Here is a 14,308-nt window from a genome sequence, read left to right as displayed (position 1 = left end):
GTGGCAATCGTTGCGTTGGTTAGGTTGTGATCGGTGGATGCAATATTATTTGGTTTGGATTGGGAGATGCATAAGGGAAAGTGGGCCCTATCCAAGGGTTCCAGGACTGGGGGAAGTAGGGGCTCTATAGTGGAGATGTGAGGTTCCTGCTGTCTTAGGGTTCAAAAAGACAATCGATAGTTAATGTAATCATCACATTATTTGGTAATTGGGTTAACTTTGAAAAGTCCTTTTGTTATGGTTTGCTGTACAGTATCCAGTATCTTGTATATAGCTGTGCTATAAGACAGATATTATTAACCCTCTTTGACTATTATAAAATATGGTGTTTATCATTATGCTTTCTCCCCTTTTTAAAATCTTTATCGGATAGAGGACAGTCAGAAATTAAGAGGAAGGGGGAGATAAACACCTACAGTAAAGCTTCCCTTCTGAAGGTGGGGATCGGGGACTTGAACCCGAGGCCTTACACATTGTAAGATGTGCGCTCAACCAGGTGCCCCAAACCCTGGCCTCGTGATTGTAGTCAATAAACATCATTTCAGTAGCTGAGCAACTCTGCCACAGACGGCCTAGCCTCCTCCGCCTTTGGGAAGGTACCTGGTGCCCCGCCTCTCAGACAGGCGTGGCCCCGCCCACTAGCCCTTCTACGCCTGCGCGCTCCGATGCCAGCCCCTCGTCTCCCCGCATCCTTGCAGTGCGCCTGCGCACGGCTTCATGTGCACTCTGGCCGTCAGTGGGCCCAGCTGAGCAGCTGCCGCAGGTCCCTCGGGTGACAAGGCCGCCTGCTTCTCTGCTGGGCCCGTGGGGCGTCCACACCGCCCTTTTCTGTCTCTCCCTTTCCCCCAGTGCGCGTCGCCATGGGCAAGAGCCGGACGAAGCGCTTCAAGCGACCTCAGTTTTCCCCCACTGGCGATTGTCAGGCCGAAGCGGCAGTGGCAGCGAACGGGACTGAGGCGGAGGACGAGGACGGCCCGGCGGCAGAGCTGCTGGAGAAGGTGAGACGAAAGGTCCCCCCGGCCCCGAGCCGGCCTTCCCCGGCCCCCGCGCCTGCGCGCTGCCCTCCTCTGACTCTCGTCCCTGTCTGCAGCTCCAGCACCCGAGCGCCGAGGTCCGCGAGTGCGCCTGCGCGGGGCTGGCGCGCCTGGTCCAGCAGCGGCCGGCTCTGCCCGGGCTGGCGCGCCGGGACGCGGTTCGCCGCCTCGGGCCGCTGCTGCTGGACCCCAGCCTGGCGGTGAGGGAGACGGCGGCCGGCGCGCTCAGGTGAGCGGGGGCGGGGTTCGGAGCCAGGTTCCCTCTCCTTCCACCTGTTTGCTCGGCTGCTTCCCTTGCAGCAGCCACCTCTCCAGGCGAGGAGCACTCGCTCTAGGAAGCCTGCACAGCGCCTGCCCGAGGGCGGCGAGCTTAGCCGGGCGCCAGATGTTCCAGGGGCGGGGGCTCGATAGGAGGACATTCAACGAGCCGGCTCAGACCTCTGGATGCATTGAAAACGCAAGACGCTGGAAGCATCCGGCATGTCCTTAGTTACTTATTTTTTAAAAGACATCCTAATAGGGGCCGGGGGAGGGGGGTGGCGCACCTGGCTGAGCACACATTACAGTGCACGAGGACCCAGCGAGCCCCTGGTCCCCACCTGCAGGGGGAAAGCTTTGCGGGTGGTGAAGCAGAGCTGCAGGTGTCTCTCTCTCTCTCTCTCTGTCTGTCTCTCTCCCTCCCCTCGATTTCTGACTGTCTATCCAACACATAAAGAATTTTAAAAATGTATTTAAAAAAAATGCATCCTGAGGGCCAGGCGGTGGCGCACACATTACAGTGTGCAAGGACCGAGGTTCAAGCCCCTGGTCCCCACCTGTAGGGGGAAACCTTCAGGTGAGAAGCAGGGCTGCAGGTGCCTCTGTCTCTCTTCCTCTCCGTCTCTCCCTCCCCTCTTAATTTCCTTCTGCCAATAATAAAGTTTTAATTTTTAATATATATATATGTCCTTTGTATTTTTTTATTAGAGCCCTGCTCAGATCTGGTTTATGGTAATGTGGGGGGGGGTTAAACCTAAGACTTCAGAGCCTCAGGCATGGAGTCTTTTGCATAATCACTATACTATCTTCCTCCTCCCCTTATTTTACTTTACTTATTTTATTAGAGTCCTGCTCACCTCAGGTTTATGGTGGTACTGGGGACTGAACCTGGGATTTTGGAGCCTCAGGCATGAAAGCCTTTTTGCATAACCACTGTGCTATCTCTAAAGCCCAACAGTGCATCTTTGCACAAAATATTTGTCTATTTAATACTAAGAGGACAAGAACAAGAGCATCACTCTGGCATATGTGGTGCTGGGGATGGGACTCCAGACCTCAAGTTTGCAAACCTGATGTTTTACCACTGTGCCTCCTCTTAGGTTGCAAGGAAACTATATACTTAAGTTGAAAACAGACAGTAATAGGTGGTGAGAAAAACTAAAGGGACAACCAAGAAGGTTTTGAGGTAGGAGTGAAAAATTAATTTAAATCAGGTGCTAGAATTACATTTGTGGTGTCCTGGGAGGTGGCGCAGTGGATAAAGTATTGGACCCTCAAGCATGAGATAGATCCTAAACTTTGATCCTCATTGTTGCAGATGCCAGAGTGGTGCTCTGGTTGTTTCTCTCTCATTTATAAATAAAATAAATACTTCAAAAGAATTACACATGTACTAACGGATGAGAGCGGTGGGGGGGGGAGCTATGTTCTTAGCAGAGGAAGGAATAACAACATGGGTATGAGGTAGCAGACAGCTTAGCATGGTTAAAGTTAGGAGGAGGAGAGTGGCTCAGTGGATAGCAGGAGTGAGGTATAGAAAAGACAGGGGGAGTCGGGTGGAAGCACAGCAGGTTAAGCGCACATGGCCTGAAGCACAAGAACTGGCATAAGGATCCCAGTTCCAGCCCCTGGCTCCCCACATGCAGGGGAGTTGCTTCGAGGGCAGTTAAGCAGATGTGCAGGTGTCTATCTTTCTCTCCCCCTTATGCCAGTCAGTCTTTGCACTTTGCGCCACCTGCGCTTAACCCACTGCGCTACAGCCCGACTCAAAGTTCCCACATGACCTAGTTGCTTTCCTAATGAAAAACAAAAATCAGAACAGCTGACAGTCTATGGGTTGGTTCTTCAGTGTCTTTAAAATGGAGAGAAATTTAAGAACTAGGGAGTCGGGCAGTAGCGCAGCGGGTTAACTGCACATGGAGCAAAGTGCAAGGACCGGCATAAGGATCCTGGTTCAAGTCCCCGCTCCCCACCTGCAGGGGAGTCACTTCACAGGAGGTGAAGCAGGTCTGCAGGTGTCTGTCTTTCTCTCCCCTTCTCTGTCTTCCCCTCCTCTCTCCATTTCTCTCTGTCCTATGCAACAATGACAACATCAGCAATAATAACTACAACAACAATAAAAACAAGAGCAACAAAAAGGAAATAAATATAAAAAAAAATTAAGAACTAATGTATTGGGCCTTGGGAGGTAGCACAGTGGATAGTGTCAGACCATCAAGCATGCAGTCCTTACTTGAGTCCCTGGCATTGTATATGCCACAGTGATGGTCCGGTTCTATATCAAATAAATAAATATATATATATAATATATTTTTCTGATGTATTATTTGAAACTTCTTGTGTAGAAATCTCAGTGCTTGTGGAGGTTTCGAAGTTTGTGATGACATGGTGGCTAAGGATATCATGACTCCTCTGGTCGCACTACTGAAAGAGGTATGTAGTTTTTAAATGCCATTTAAGCACTTTAGGGTTCTTTATCTTGTCTTTCCTCAAAGCATCCTATGAGAATTTTACTTCTTTAGGGACCAGGTGGTGGTGCACCCGGTTAAGCACACATAGTACAAAGTGCAAAGGCCCGTGCAAGGATCCAGGATTGAGCCCCAGTGATAACCCTGGAGCAAAACAATTTTTTTTTTTTTTACTTTTCCCAGGAACACTGACCTCTCATTATTATTCATTAATACCTGCCTCTATTATTTTGCCCTTTGCTCCCTTTATATGCTACTTGGAAAATTTTTCTCTTAAACTACAGAATAGCTTGTATAGACATTAAGATCATACAATAAAAATAATTAGTATTGGGGCCAGGTGGTGGCATATCTGGTTAAGCAAATATAGTAGCATGTGCAAGGACCTGGGTTCAGGGGTCTGCAGGTATCTCTCTTTCTCTGTCTTCCCCCTCCCCAATTTCTCTCTGTCCTATGGAATAAAATAATAATAATAATAAAATGACTGTTGGGAGCAGTAGATCAGTAATGTTGGTGCCAAGCCCCAGCGAAATGCTGGAGGCAAAATAATAATAATAATAATATTTGTTGATTGTGTGTGTGCCAGATGCTGTTTTACACTTTCTGTACTATTTCATCTACTCTTTCATACCAGACCTACATTTTACAGACAAGGAAGCTGAAGCACAGGCATCAAGAATTTGCTTTGAAGTTTAAGTTCTCAAGTTCATTATATCTGCCTCCTGCATGGTGTGACTCCAGAATTAAGGAGCTCTCTCTCTTGGCATGCCGTTGGTCCACTGTTGTGTATCGATGGATAATTTTCCCTTAAGGCTTTATAAACCATATCAAACTTTGGGGTGAGGCATCTGTGTTGCTCTTTTTTTATATATATTTATTTTCTTTATTTATTCCCTTTTGTTGCACTTGTTGTTTTATTGTTGTAGTTATAATTATTGTTGTCATCGTTGTTGGATAGGACCGAGAGAAATGGAGAGGGGGGGAAGACAGAGAAGGGGAGAGAAAGATAGACACCCGCAGACCTGCTTCACTGCTTGTAAAGCGACTCCCCTACAGGTGGGGAGCCAGGGCTGGAACCGCGATCCTTACGCCAGTCCTTGCGCTTAACCCACTGCGTGACAGCCCAACTCCCTGTGTTGCTCTCTTTTTTTTTCTTTTTTTCTCCTCCAGGGTTATTGCCGGGCTCGGTGCCTGCACCATGAATCCACCGCTCCTGGAGGCCATTTTTTCCCCCTTTTTGTTGCCCTAGTTGTTGCAGCCTCGTTGCGGTTATTATTGCCATTATTGACGTTTCTTTGTTGTTGGATAGAACAGAGAGAAATGGAGAGAGGAGGGGAAGACAGAGAGAGGGGGAGAGAAAGGTAGACACCTGCAGACCTGCTTCACCGCCCGTGAAGCGACTCCCCTGCAGGTGGGGAGCCGGGGGCTCGAACCGGGATCCTTACGCCGGTCCCTGCGCTTTGCGCCATGTGCGCTTAACCCACTGCGCCACCGCCCGACCCCCATGTTGCTCTCTTTAGAGCAGTTTCAACAGGGTGGTGATTTGCCCTGAGGATACATTTGGCATTGTCTGGATCCACTTTTGGGTCTTATAGCTGCTACTGCCATGCACGGGATCCACCTCAGCAGTGCTGCTAAACACCCCATGGTACATACCACAGCCCTACCACCAGGGATCATGGTCTAAATGTCTAGTGCCAAGACCAGGAAACCTTGGGAGGGTGCAGAGGGGCAGGGCTGAAGAACTGCTGAAGAGCAGTTCAACGCACCAGCTTTGAAGCCAGGACTTGCAGATCTGAACCTCAGCTTCACCAGCAACTAAGTTACACTCTCAGCAACCACTCTGAACCTCAGTTTCCTAGCTGGAGAGGGAGGATGGGGATGAACTACCTTCTCAGGTTTGTGGCAAGGATTCAGTGACTACGTTAAGTGCTTAGAGCAGTACCTTGCACATTGTGGTGATATATAGACATTGGCTCTTACTGTGTGTTAATTTTCTTTACCACATTTATAGTCTATATGACACTAGCCAAAAAGACCTTTTAGTTTTTTTAATATTTTATTTTATTTTAAGGAGAAAGATATAGAGAGACCTCAGATGTGAAAGTTTTGCATAAGCATTATGCTGTCTCTCCAGTTCCATTTTTATATATATTTTATTTATTGGATAGAGACAGAGAGACATTGAGAGGGAAGTGGAAGATAGAAAGAGAGATACCAGGACCAGCATAAGAATCCCAGTTCAAGCCCCGGGCTCCCCACCTGCTGGTGAGTCGCTTTACGGGCGGTGAAGCAGATCTGCAGGTGTCTTATCTTTCTCTCTCCCTCTCTGTCTTCCCCTCCTCTCTCCATTTCTCTCTGTCCTATCCAACAATGATGACATCAATAACAACAACAATAATAACTACAACAATGAAGAACAACCAGGGCAACAAAAGGGAATAAACAAATATTAAAAAAAAAAAGAGAGATAGCTGGATCCTTGCACATTGTAACGTGCACTCAACTAAGCGCGCCACCGCCCAGCCCCTTACATTTTCTTTTAAACTCAGAAATGCCTTTATGTCCAGTTTGCACCATGACTTAGTCTCTTTCTTGCCAGAAGGAGCAGATTTGTAGGAACTATATTGCTTAGGAATCTGACTGGCTTGTTAACCACTATAATTTCTAATGTCTAGTTTTTGTGATTTTTCACTATCGCTAGCCTTTTCTGTTTCATTATTCTTGAGAACCAGATCTACTAATCATGACATTTGGTTACAGTGTAGTGCTGGACTGGATTCAAATGAGATGTCACCACAGGAAAAAAAAGATGAAAGCAAAAATTCTATTGAGACCATAGCTAATGAGGCTGTGAACGTGCTGTGGAATATCTGGTAAGACGCTTCCTAAACATGGCCCCATGCTACAGGCTATTGCTCTTTGTGTTAAAGTGCAGAGAAGTCTCTGTTCTCCTTAGTAGACTTATAAATTCTTTTTTTTTTTTTTTAATTTATTTATGAGAAAGATAAAGAGCCAAACATCAATCTGGTACATGTGCTGCTGGGGATTGAACTCGGGACCTCATGCTTGAGAGCCCAATGCTTTATCCACTCCTCCATCTCCCAGACCACAGATGTATAAATTCTTGGTGGTACTGCTTGGTAGGTGATAGTCTCAGGTGACCTAAAATCAACCCTCTTTCCTAAGTTTTTTTTTTTTTTTTTTAATTTTTTAAGAACATGTATTTTATTTATTTAACTTTTTATTTTGGATACAGAGAGAGAAGTTGAAAGGGAAGAGGGGATAACAAAGGAGGGAGAGAGACACCTGCACTACTGCTTCACTGCTTGTGAAGTCTGCCACCTGCAGGTGGGGACCAGGGGCTTGAATGCAGGTCCTTGTGTACTGTGATAAGTGCACTCAACCAGGTGTGCTATCACCTGGTGCCTCCCAAGCTTTTTTTTTATTTCTTTATCGGGGACTGTTTTACAGTCGACAGTAAATACAGTACTTTGTACATGCATAATATTTCCCAGTTTTCCACATAACCATACAACCCCCACTAGGTCCTCCTCTGCTATCCTGTTCCAGGGCCTAAAACCCCCACCCCAGAGTCTTTTACTTTGGTGCAGTACAACAACTCTAGTCCAAGTTCTGCTTAGTGTTTTCCCTTCTGATTTTGCTTTTCAGCTTCTGCCTATGAGATCATCCCATATTCATCCTTTTTTTTCTGATTTATCTCACTTAACATGATTCTTTTAAGCTCCATCCAAGATGGGCTGAAAACAGTAAAATCACCATTTTTAATAGCTGAATAGTAGTCCATTGTGTATATATTTACCACAACTTTCTCAGCCACTCATCTGTTGTTGGACACCTGGGTTGCTTCCAGGTTTTGGCCATTACAAATTGTGCTGCTTATGAACATAGGTGTAAACAAATCTTTTTGGATGGGTATGTTTGGATCCTCAGCATCTATCCCTAGGAGAGGAATTGCAGTGTCATAGGTTAGGTCAATTTCTAGCCTTCTGAGAGTTCTCCCAAGCTTATATATACATATATATACTTTATTTTGTGTAGGAATAGGGAGGAATTGAGAGGGATGGGGGAGATAAAGAGGGACACATACAGAACTGCTTCACCACTTTTGAAGCTTTCCCCCTGCAAGTGGTGACTTGACAGGCTTGAGAGAGACAGAGACCAGAGCACTGGAGATTGAGCCTAGAACCTTACATGTGCAAGCCACGTATTCTACCACTAAGCCAGCTCCCCAGACCCTAAGTCATATCCCCATGTGTTTATGTTTTTAATTGTCTTAACAAACATGTCTACTTCATTTTCCCAACTACAACGGACTTCGGCAGACTTCTTGTGGTAGGCTTATAACAGAGATACAGTGACTAGCTGGCTAACTAGAATATAATTTACCCTTTAGTTAACAAAGATTTAATAATTTAGTTAGCTTTGCTAGTTATGAGAGTGTCATGTATATATGTAGTATGTAGACAAGACTACTTTTCTCTGGAAAAATGATCACAGTGGCTATAATTTGCTATTGACTATTTACACAGCATATATACTATTTTTTTGAAATATTTTTTATTTAGTTCTTTATTTATTTTGGATAGAGTCATAAAGAAACTGAGAGAAAAAAAGAAATTGAGAGGAATGGGGGATATGTAGATGAAGAGAGACAGAGCGACACCTGCAGCACTGCTTCAAGGCTCATAAAGCTTTCCCGCTTGCAGGTGGGGTTTGAACCTGGGTCCTTGCACATTTTAATGTGGGCTCTCAACTAGGTGCACCACCACCTGGCTTCCCAGCATATATGCTATTAATAATTTTTCTCCTTGAAAAATTATTTTCATGTCATAAGTATACTTTTTATATCTTCTTATGAGAAAATAGTGGAAAGAAAAGGAAATGGAACCCAAGAATTCAGATTTTGGGTCTGATTCTACTACTAGTAAAATGTGTGACCAAAATAAAAATACAGATAGCCAGTTTTTCATGTATAGTGAATTTGATGGATGTTTGATTTAAATTTATGAATTTCTAGGATTAATTCTCTTAATGTTAAAATGTGACTAGTAAAACTTTTTTTTTTCCCCCTTTTAATATAGTGAATGCAATAGTAGAGCAGTCTCTATATTCAACAAAGAAGGGTGTTTGGAGATTGTTTTAAAGTATTTAAGTAGGTTTTCCACCAATGTTGACCTGGCTATTTCAGTAGGTAAGTGAAGAAAAATGATTTCTCAAGTATGTGTGTAATAGCTAAAAATAAATAAATAAAACTTTATTCTGATATAGATGTTTATTCTAGAGGAGTGTTTTGTTGTTTTATTATATATAAATGCAGAGGTGAGAAGTTCTATTTGTTCTGAATGGTTTTTTAATTCTTTTTAATATTTATTTACTCATTTTCCCTTTTGTTGCCCTTGTTTTATTGTTGTAGTTATTGTTGTTGTTATTAATGTCATTGTTGTTGGATAGGACAGAGAGAAATGGAGAGAGGAGGGAAAGACAGAGAGGGAGAGAGAAAGACAGACAGCTGCAGACCTGCTTCACTGCCTGTGAAGCTACTCCCCTGCAGGTGGGGAGCTGGGGGCTTGAACCGGGATCTTTAGGTCGGTCCTTGTGCTTTGCGCTACGTGCGCTTAACCGCTGCTCTAATACCCGACTCCCTGTTCTGCATCTTTTTAAAACTGTGGTTAAAACACTTTATGTGCTCATCTAACTTTCCTACTCTTTGTTCTTCAAGGGAGGGAGTTAATTCTGTGAGCTTGCATGCTCTCTAGTGTAGGTTTTTGTTGTTGTTGTTGCCAGGCCTTCACTATTCCAGGCCAACTTTTTCAGAGAGACAGAGACAGAGGGAGAGAGAGAAAGGCACCATAACATGGAAGGTTCCCTCAGTGTGGTGAGGACTGGGCTCACACCTGTGTAGCATACACAGCAGAGCAGCTGCTTCCCCAGGTGAGCTATCTTGCCAGTCCTGCTGTTGTCCATTCTTTAAAGCCTTGATTAATTCTTGAAACTTATCTCTCACTTGCTGAGAAATAGTAACCTGCAGTTACCTGCAAGCTGACGTTAAACAGAACCTAGACTTAAAGTCTTATACCACTATTCCATATTTACAGCAGAAAACTGACACTTGAGCATCTTTTTTCTCCCCCTTTACCTACTGTGAGGGTTTTCACTGAGGCTCTGTGCCTGCATGACCCCACTGCTCCTCATGGACACTGTAGGCAAAGGGAGGGAGGGAGGGAGAGAAGAGACACCATGTCACTGCCTCACCACTTAAAAAGCTTCCCTTTTGCATTCTGCTCCTATGTGGTAGCCAGGGGCTTGAACCCAGATCCATGCATGACAGAGTGCACATTCTGCCAGATGAGCTATCTCTTGGTCCCCATCTGTGCTTTCTTTTTGAGAGAGAAAACTAAGAGATTGGAATTTCACATGGGCCCATTTTTCTTTCCACAGGACAGGGAAAGCATTCTCTGTTGGTGGTGAGTGAGCCATTTGGAGCCCTCACTAAGCAGGAGTGGGAGATAGACATTGTGGAGTGAGTGGGTGACTCAGCAGGACTCAGATAAGCACGGAGAAATAAATGATGATTTCTTTTCTACCCATCATGATGCCAGGCATCCAGCTGTCATGTTATTTAGCTATGTGTTTCTTCTGGAGTGGAAGAATGTTTCAAGTCAGGGTAGTGTTTTCCAAACATCTATTCTGTTTCAACATTGGTATCCTAAGCTTTATAGAAAAATGTCATAACAAACTAATTTGGAAAGAACAGTAAGAAATCAGTTCTCAGTTTCCACTGACTCTTTTGCATGCTGTGTGCTTTCTCAAAACCTAGTCCACTACTGGGAAAACTTTTAAATGAATTTCTATATGTTAAGTGTTGCTTGTGCCTTGCTTATGTGTGACTACTGCTCTTGAGCTGATATATTCAAACATATATAGAGAGAAGCAGGCGCTTTACAAGGTATTTTTTTTTCTTCTTCTTCTTCTTATTATCTTTATTTATTTATTGGATACAGACAGCCAGAAATCCAGAGGGTGGTAGAGGGAGAGAGACAGACACCTACAGCACTGCTTCACCATTTGTGAAGCTTTCCCCCTCCCTGCAGGTGGGAACTGGGGGTTTGAACCTGGGTCCTTCCACACTGTAATGTGTGAGCTTAACCAGGTACGCCACCAGCTGGTCCCCCATTTGTTTTTCTACCAAGTTTATCTCTGGGGCTTGCTACCTGCACAACCCCCCAATCCACTGTACTTGGCAACAATTTTCTGTTCCTCCTTTTTGACAGAGTTAGAGACAAAAAGATAGAAACCTGTAGCACTGTTCCACCACTTGTGAAGCTTCCTCTTACTGGTAGGGACCTGGGGCTTGAACCTAGTTCCTCACCCATAGTTACATGTGTGTTTTACTGGGTATGCTATTGCCTGGCTTCATAAAATGTGTTAACTTCTGTCCTCTAACTTCAGCCCGAGGAGAGATTATGAGTAAATATGGATTTTAATGGCAGTTTAACTAGGAAGTTGATGCATGACTTTTTAATCTCATGGAAGTTTTCATTTCAATGAAAGAATTTCAAAATTAGTTCCTACCTTTTAAAAGAAAAACTCGTTTTTGTACCTTTAGTCCTATTATAGATATTTTCAGTTTTGAAGAGGTTAGACCTGGTTAAGTGCACACATTACAGTGCATAAGGTTCCAGGTTCAAGCCCTTGGTCCCCACGTGCGAGGGGAAAGCTTCACAAGTGTTGAAGCAGGGTTGCCTCTTTCCTTCTCTACCTCCCCCTCCCGTCTCAATTTCTTTCTGTCTCTAATAACAAATATATATATATAGATGTTTTAATTTTGAGAAAAATCAAACTTTTTCTTCTTATTTTTTAATTTTTTTCTTATTTTAATATTTGTTTAATTTATTTATTCCCTTTTGTTGCCCTTGTTGTTTATTGTTGTAGTTATTATTGTTGTCATTGTTATTGTTGGATAGAACAGAGAGAAATGGAGAGAGGATAGGGAAGACAGAGGGGGAGAGAAAGACACCTGCAGACCTGCTTCACCGCTTGTGAAGCGACTCCCCTGCAGGTGGGGAGCCAGGGCTCGAACCGGGATCCTTCGTTGGTCCTTGTGCTTTGCGCCACGTGCGTTTAACCTGCTGTGCTATAGCCCGACTCCCTATTTTTTAATTTTTTTACCAGAGCACTGTTCGGCTATGGCTTATGGTGGTGCGGGGGATTGAACCTGGGACTTTGGAGCCTCAGGCACGAGAGTCTGTTTGCATAACCATTATGCTATCTACCCTCTACCCTTTTTTTTTTTTTTTTTTTTTTTTATGAGAAAGATAGGAGGAGAGAGAAAGAACCAGGCATCACTCTGGTACATGTGCTGCCAGGGATCAAACTCGAGACCTCATGATTGAGTCCAAAGCTTTACCACTGTACCACCTCCCGGACAGCCAAACAAACTTTTAAAACAAGGATCAAAATAAAGTTTCATTTTGCATTATGTAATGGCATTTTCCCTCTCCATTTAGCTGAATTCATGATTTTGAAACAAATGTCAAGTTACTGTTTTGAATATCAAGCAAGGTTTACATATAGTAAAGAACTCCTGAAACTCAGTGCTGTGCATTAATAGAGCTTTTTTTTAGACATACTGCTTTTATAGCAGCAGTCACAACTTAGTGTTTTTGGTTTTTTGTAAGTGGTCACCTTACAAAACTTAAGGTAGGGGGAGTCGAGCAGTAGCACAGCGGGTTAAGCACAGGTGGCGCAAAGTGCAAGGACTGGCACAAGGATCCCGGTTCGAAACCCTGGCTCCCTACCTGCAGGGGAGTCGCTTCACAAGCGGTGAAGCAGGTCTGCAGGTGTCTACCTTTCTCTCTCCCTCTCTGTCTTTCCTTCCTCTCTCCATTTCTCTCTGTCCTATCCAACAGTGACATCAATAATAATAATAATAACTACAACAATTAAACAGCAAGGCAACAAAAGAATAAATAAATATTTTATGTATATAAAAAAACTTAAGGTAGATTTGTGTAGTTAATATGAAAGGGTAGCATTGCTCAACTCTGGTATCAGGTGATGTATTTATTTTCTGTTTTGTTGCCCTTGTTTTTATTGTTGTAGTTATTGTTGTTATTGATGTTGTCATTGTTAGATGGGACAGAGAGAAATGGAGAGAGGAGGGGAAGACAGAGGGGGAGAGAAAGATAGACACCTGTAGACCTGCTTCACCTCCTGTGCAGCAATTCCCCTACAGGTGGGGACCCGGGGCTCGAACCGGGATCCTTATGCCAGTCCTTGAGCTTTGCACCATGTGCGCTTAACCTGCTGCACTACCACCAACTCCCCATTTGGATATTTATAACATCATTCTCAAGTCATACAAAATTGTCAGCTTAAAAATTAGCACATAATAACCACTGTGAAAAAAACTAGATTTTTTTGAATTTTGAGTCATGCCTGAGGTTGCCTTGACAGGGCCTGACCAAAAGTGATACGGCTTGGAGCCTCAGGCATGAAAGCCTTTTTGCATATAACCATTGTACTATCTCCCCACAATTTCCCCCCCCCCCCCCAAGGATCTTTTCAACAACTGATAGCTTGGGAAGCCTCCTTTGCTTGTATCCCGCACAAGCTATTTTTAGCTAAAGGAGTCGTAAAAATGGAAATATGTTTTGATATGTTACCTTGATATAGATTATCCTAGCATTCATTTCTAAAGATCTCATTTCTGCCTTTGTAGCATATTGTTTGCAGACAGTAACTGAAGATAACCCGGAGCTACTGAAATCTTTTAGTACCCCAGCATTGCAGGTGCTGGAGTCAGCAATGCTTTCTCCTGTCAGTTCCATGGAATTCATTTTATTAAAAACATTGGTGGCAGGTAATGTGTTTTGTGTATATATGCTTTGTGTATATTTTTAGCAAGCGGTAAGGAGCAGAGATGGTGACCAAAGTAGTCTTTCATTCTTTGATCATTTTATCATTAACAGGATTCTCTGTGTTTATGCCCTGAAACAACTACTACTGGGGCCAGGCCATAGCACACTGGGTTAAGTGCACATAGTACAAAGTGCAAAGATCAGCGCAAGGATTCCAGTTTGAGCCCCAGGCTCTCCACCTGCAGGAAGGTCACTTCACAAACAGTGAAGCAGGTCTGCAGGTCTCTCCCCCTCTGGCTTCCCCTCTTCTTTCGATTTCTCTCTGTCCAATCAATCTAACAACAACAACAAAGAAACACTTACCTCCCTCTCATCCCCCTTCCCCTCCCACTCCCCGTCCCCCTTCCTTCCTCCCTTCCTTCCTTCATTTCTTTATATTGCCACCAGGGTTATCGCTGGAACTTGGTGCCAGCCACTATGAATCTACTGCTCCTGGATCCCATTTTTCTCCTTCCTTCCTTTCTTTCTTTCTTTCTTTCTTTCTTTCTTTCTTTCTTTCTTTCTTTCTTTCTTCTCCTCCTCCTCCTCCTCCTTCTTCTTCTACTCCTTTTCCTCCACCTCTTCCCTCTTCTCCTCCTCCTCCTTCTCCTCTCTCTCCCCTTAT

At 44.1% G+C, this 14,308-nt stretch overlaps 1 protein-coding gene across 3 annotated transcripts in view; it reads left to right on the top strand.

Annotated features, from left to right (window-relative positions):
* Window positions 1–436: 436 nt before the first annotated feature.
* The window catches only part of HEATR3 (HEAT repeat containing 3), a 61,896-nt gene continuing 48,024 nt past the window's right edge, over window positions 437–14,308 (top strand). For 2 of the 3 annotated variants that reach the window (XR_009548298.1, XM_007538442.3), the window contains exons 1-6: window positions 543–998; window positions 1,091–1,263; window positions 3,638–3,725; window positions 6,524–6,636; window positions 8,866–8,975; window positions 13,506–13,646. Coding sequence is in view for 2 of the 3 variants with exons in the window: in XM_007538442.3 (XP_007538504.1) it covers window positions 861–998; window positions 1,091–1,263; window positions 3,638–3,725; window positions 6,524–6,636; window positions 8,866–8,975; window positions 13,506–13,646 (763 nt within the window). In the remaining variant the exon portion in view is untranslated. Of the gene's footprint in view, window positions 999–1,090; window positions 1,264–3,637; window positions 3,726–6,523; window positions 6,637–8,865; window positions 8,976–13,505; window positions 13,647–14,308 lie in introns of all 3 variants that reach the window. The other variant, XM_060185586.1, reaches the window with a different exon arrangement.

This window comes from Erinaceus europaeus, chromosome 2 (assembly GCF_950295315.1).
Source record: "Erinaceus europaeus chromosome 2, mEriEur2.1, whole genome shotgun sequence".
Lineage (NCBI taxonomy): Eukaryota > Metazoa > Chordata > Mammalia > Eulipotyphla > Erinaceidae > Erinaceus > Erinaceus europaeus.
The sequence above is the reverse complement of the archived record's forward strand: the minus strand, read 5'-3'. Positions and strand labels throughout refer to the sequence as shown.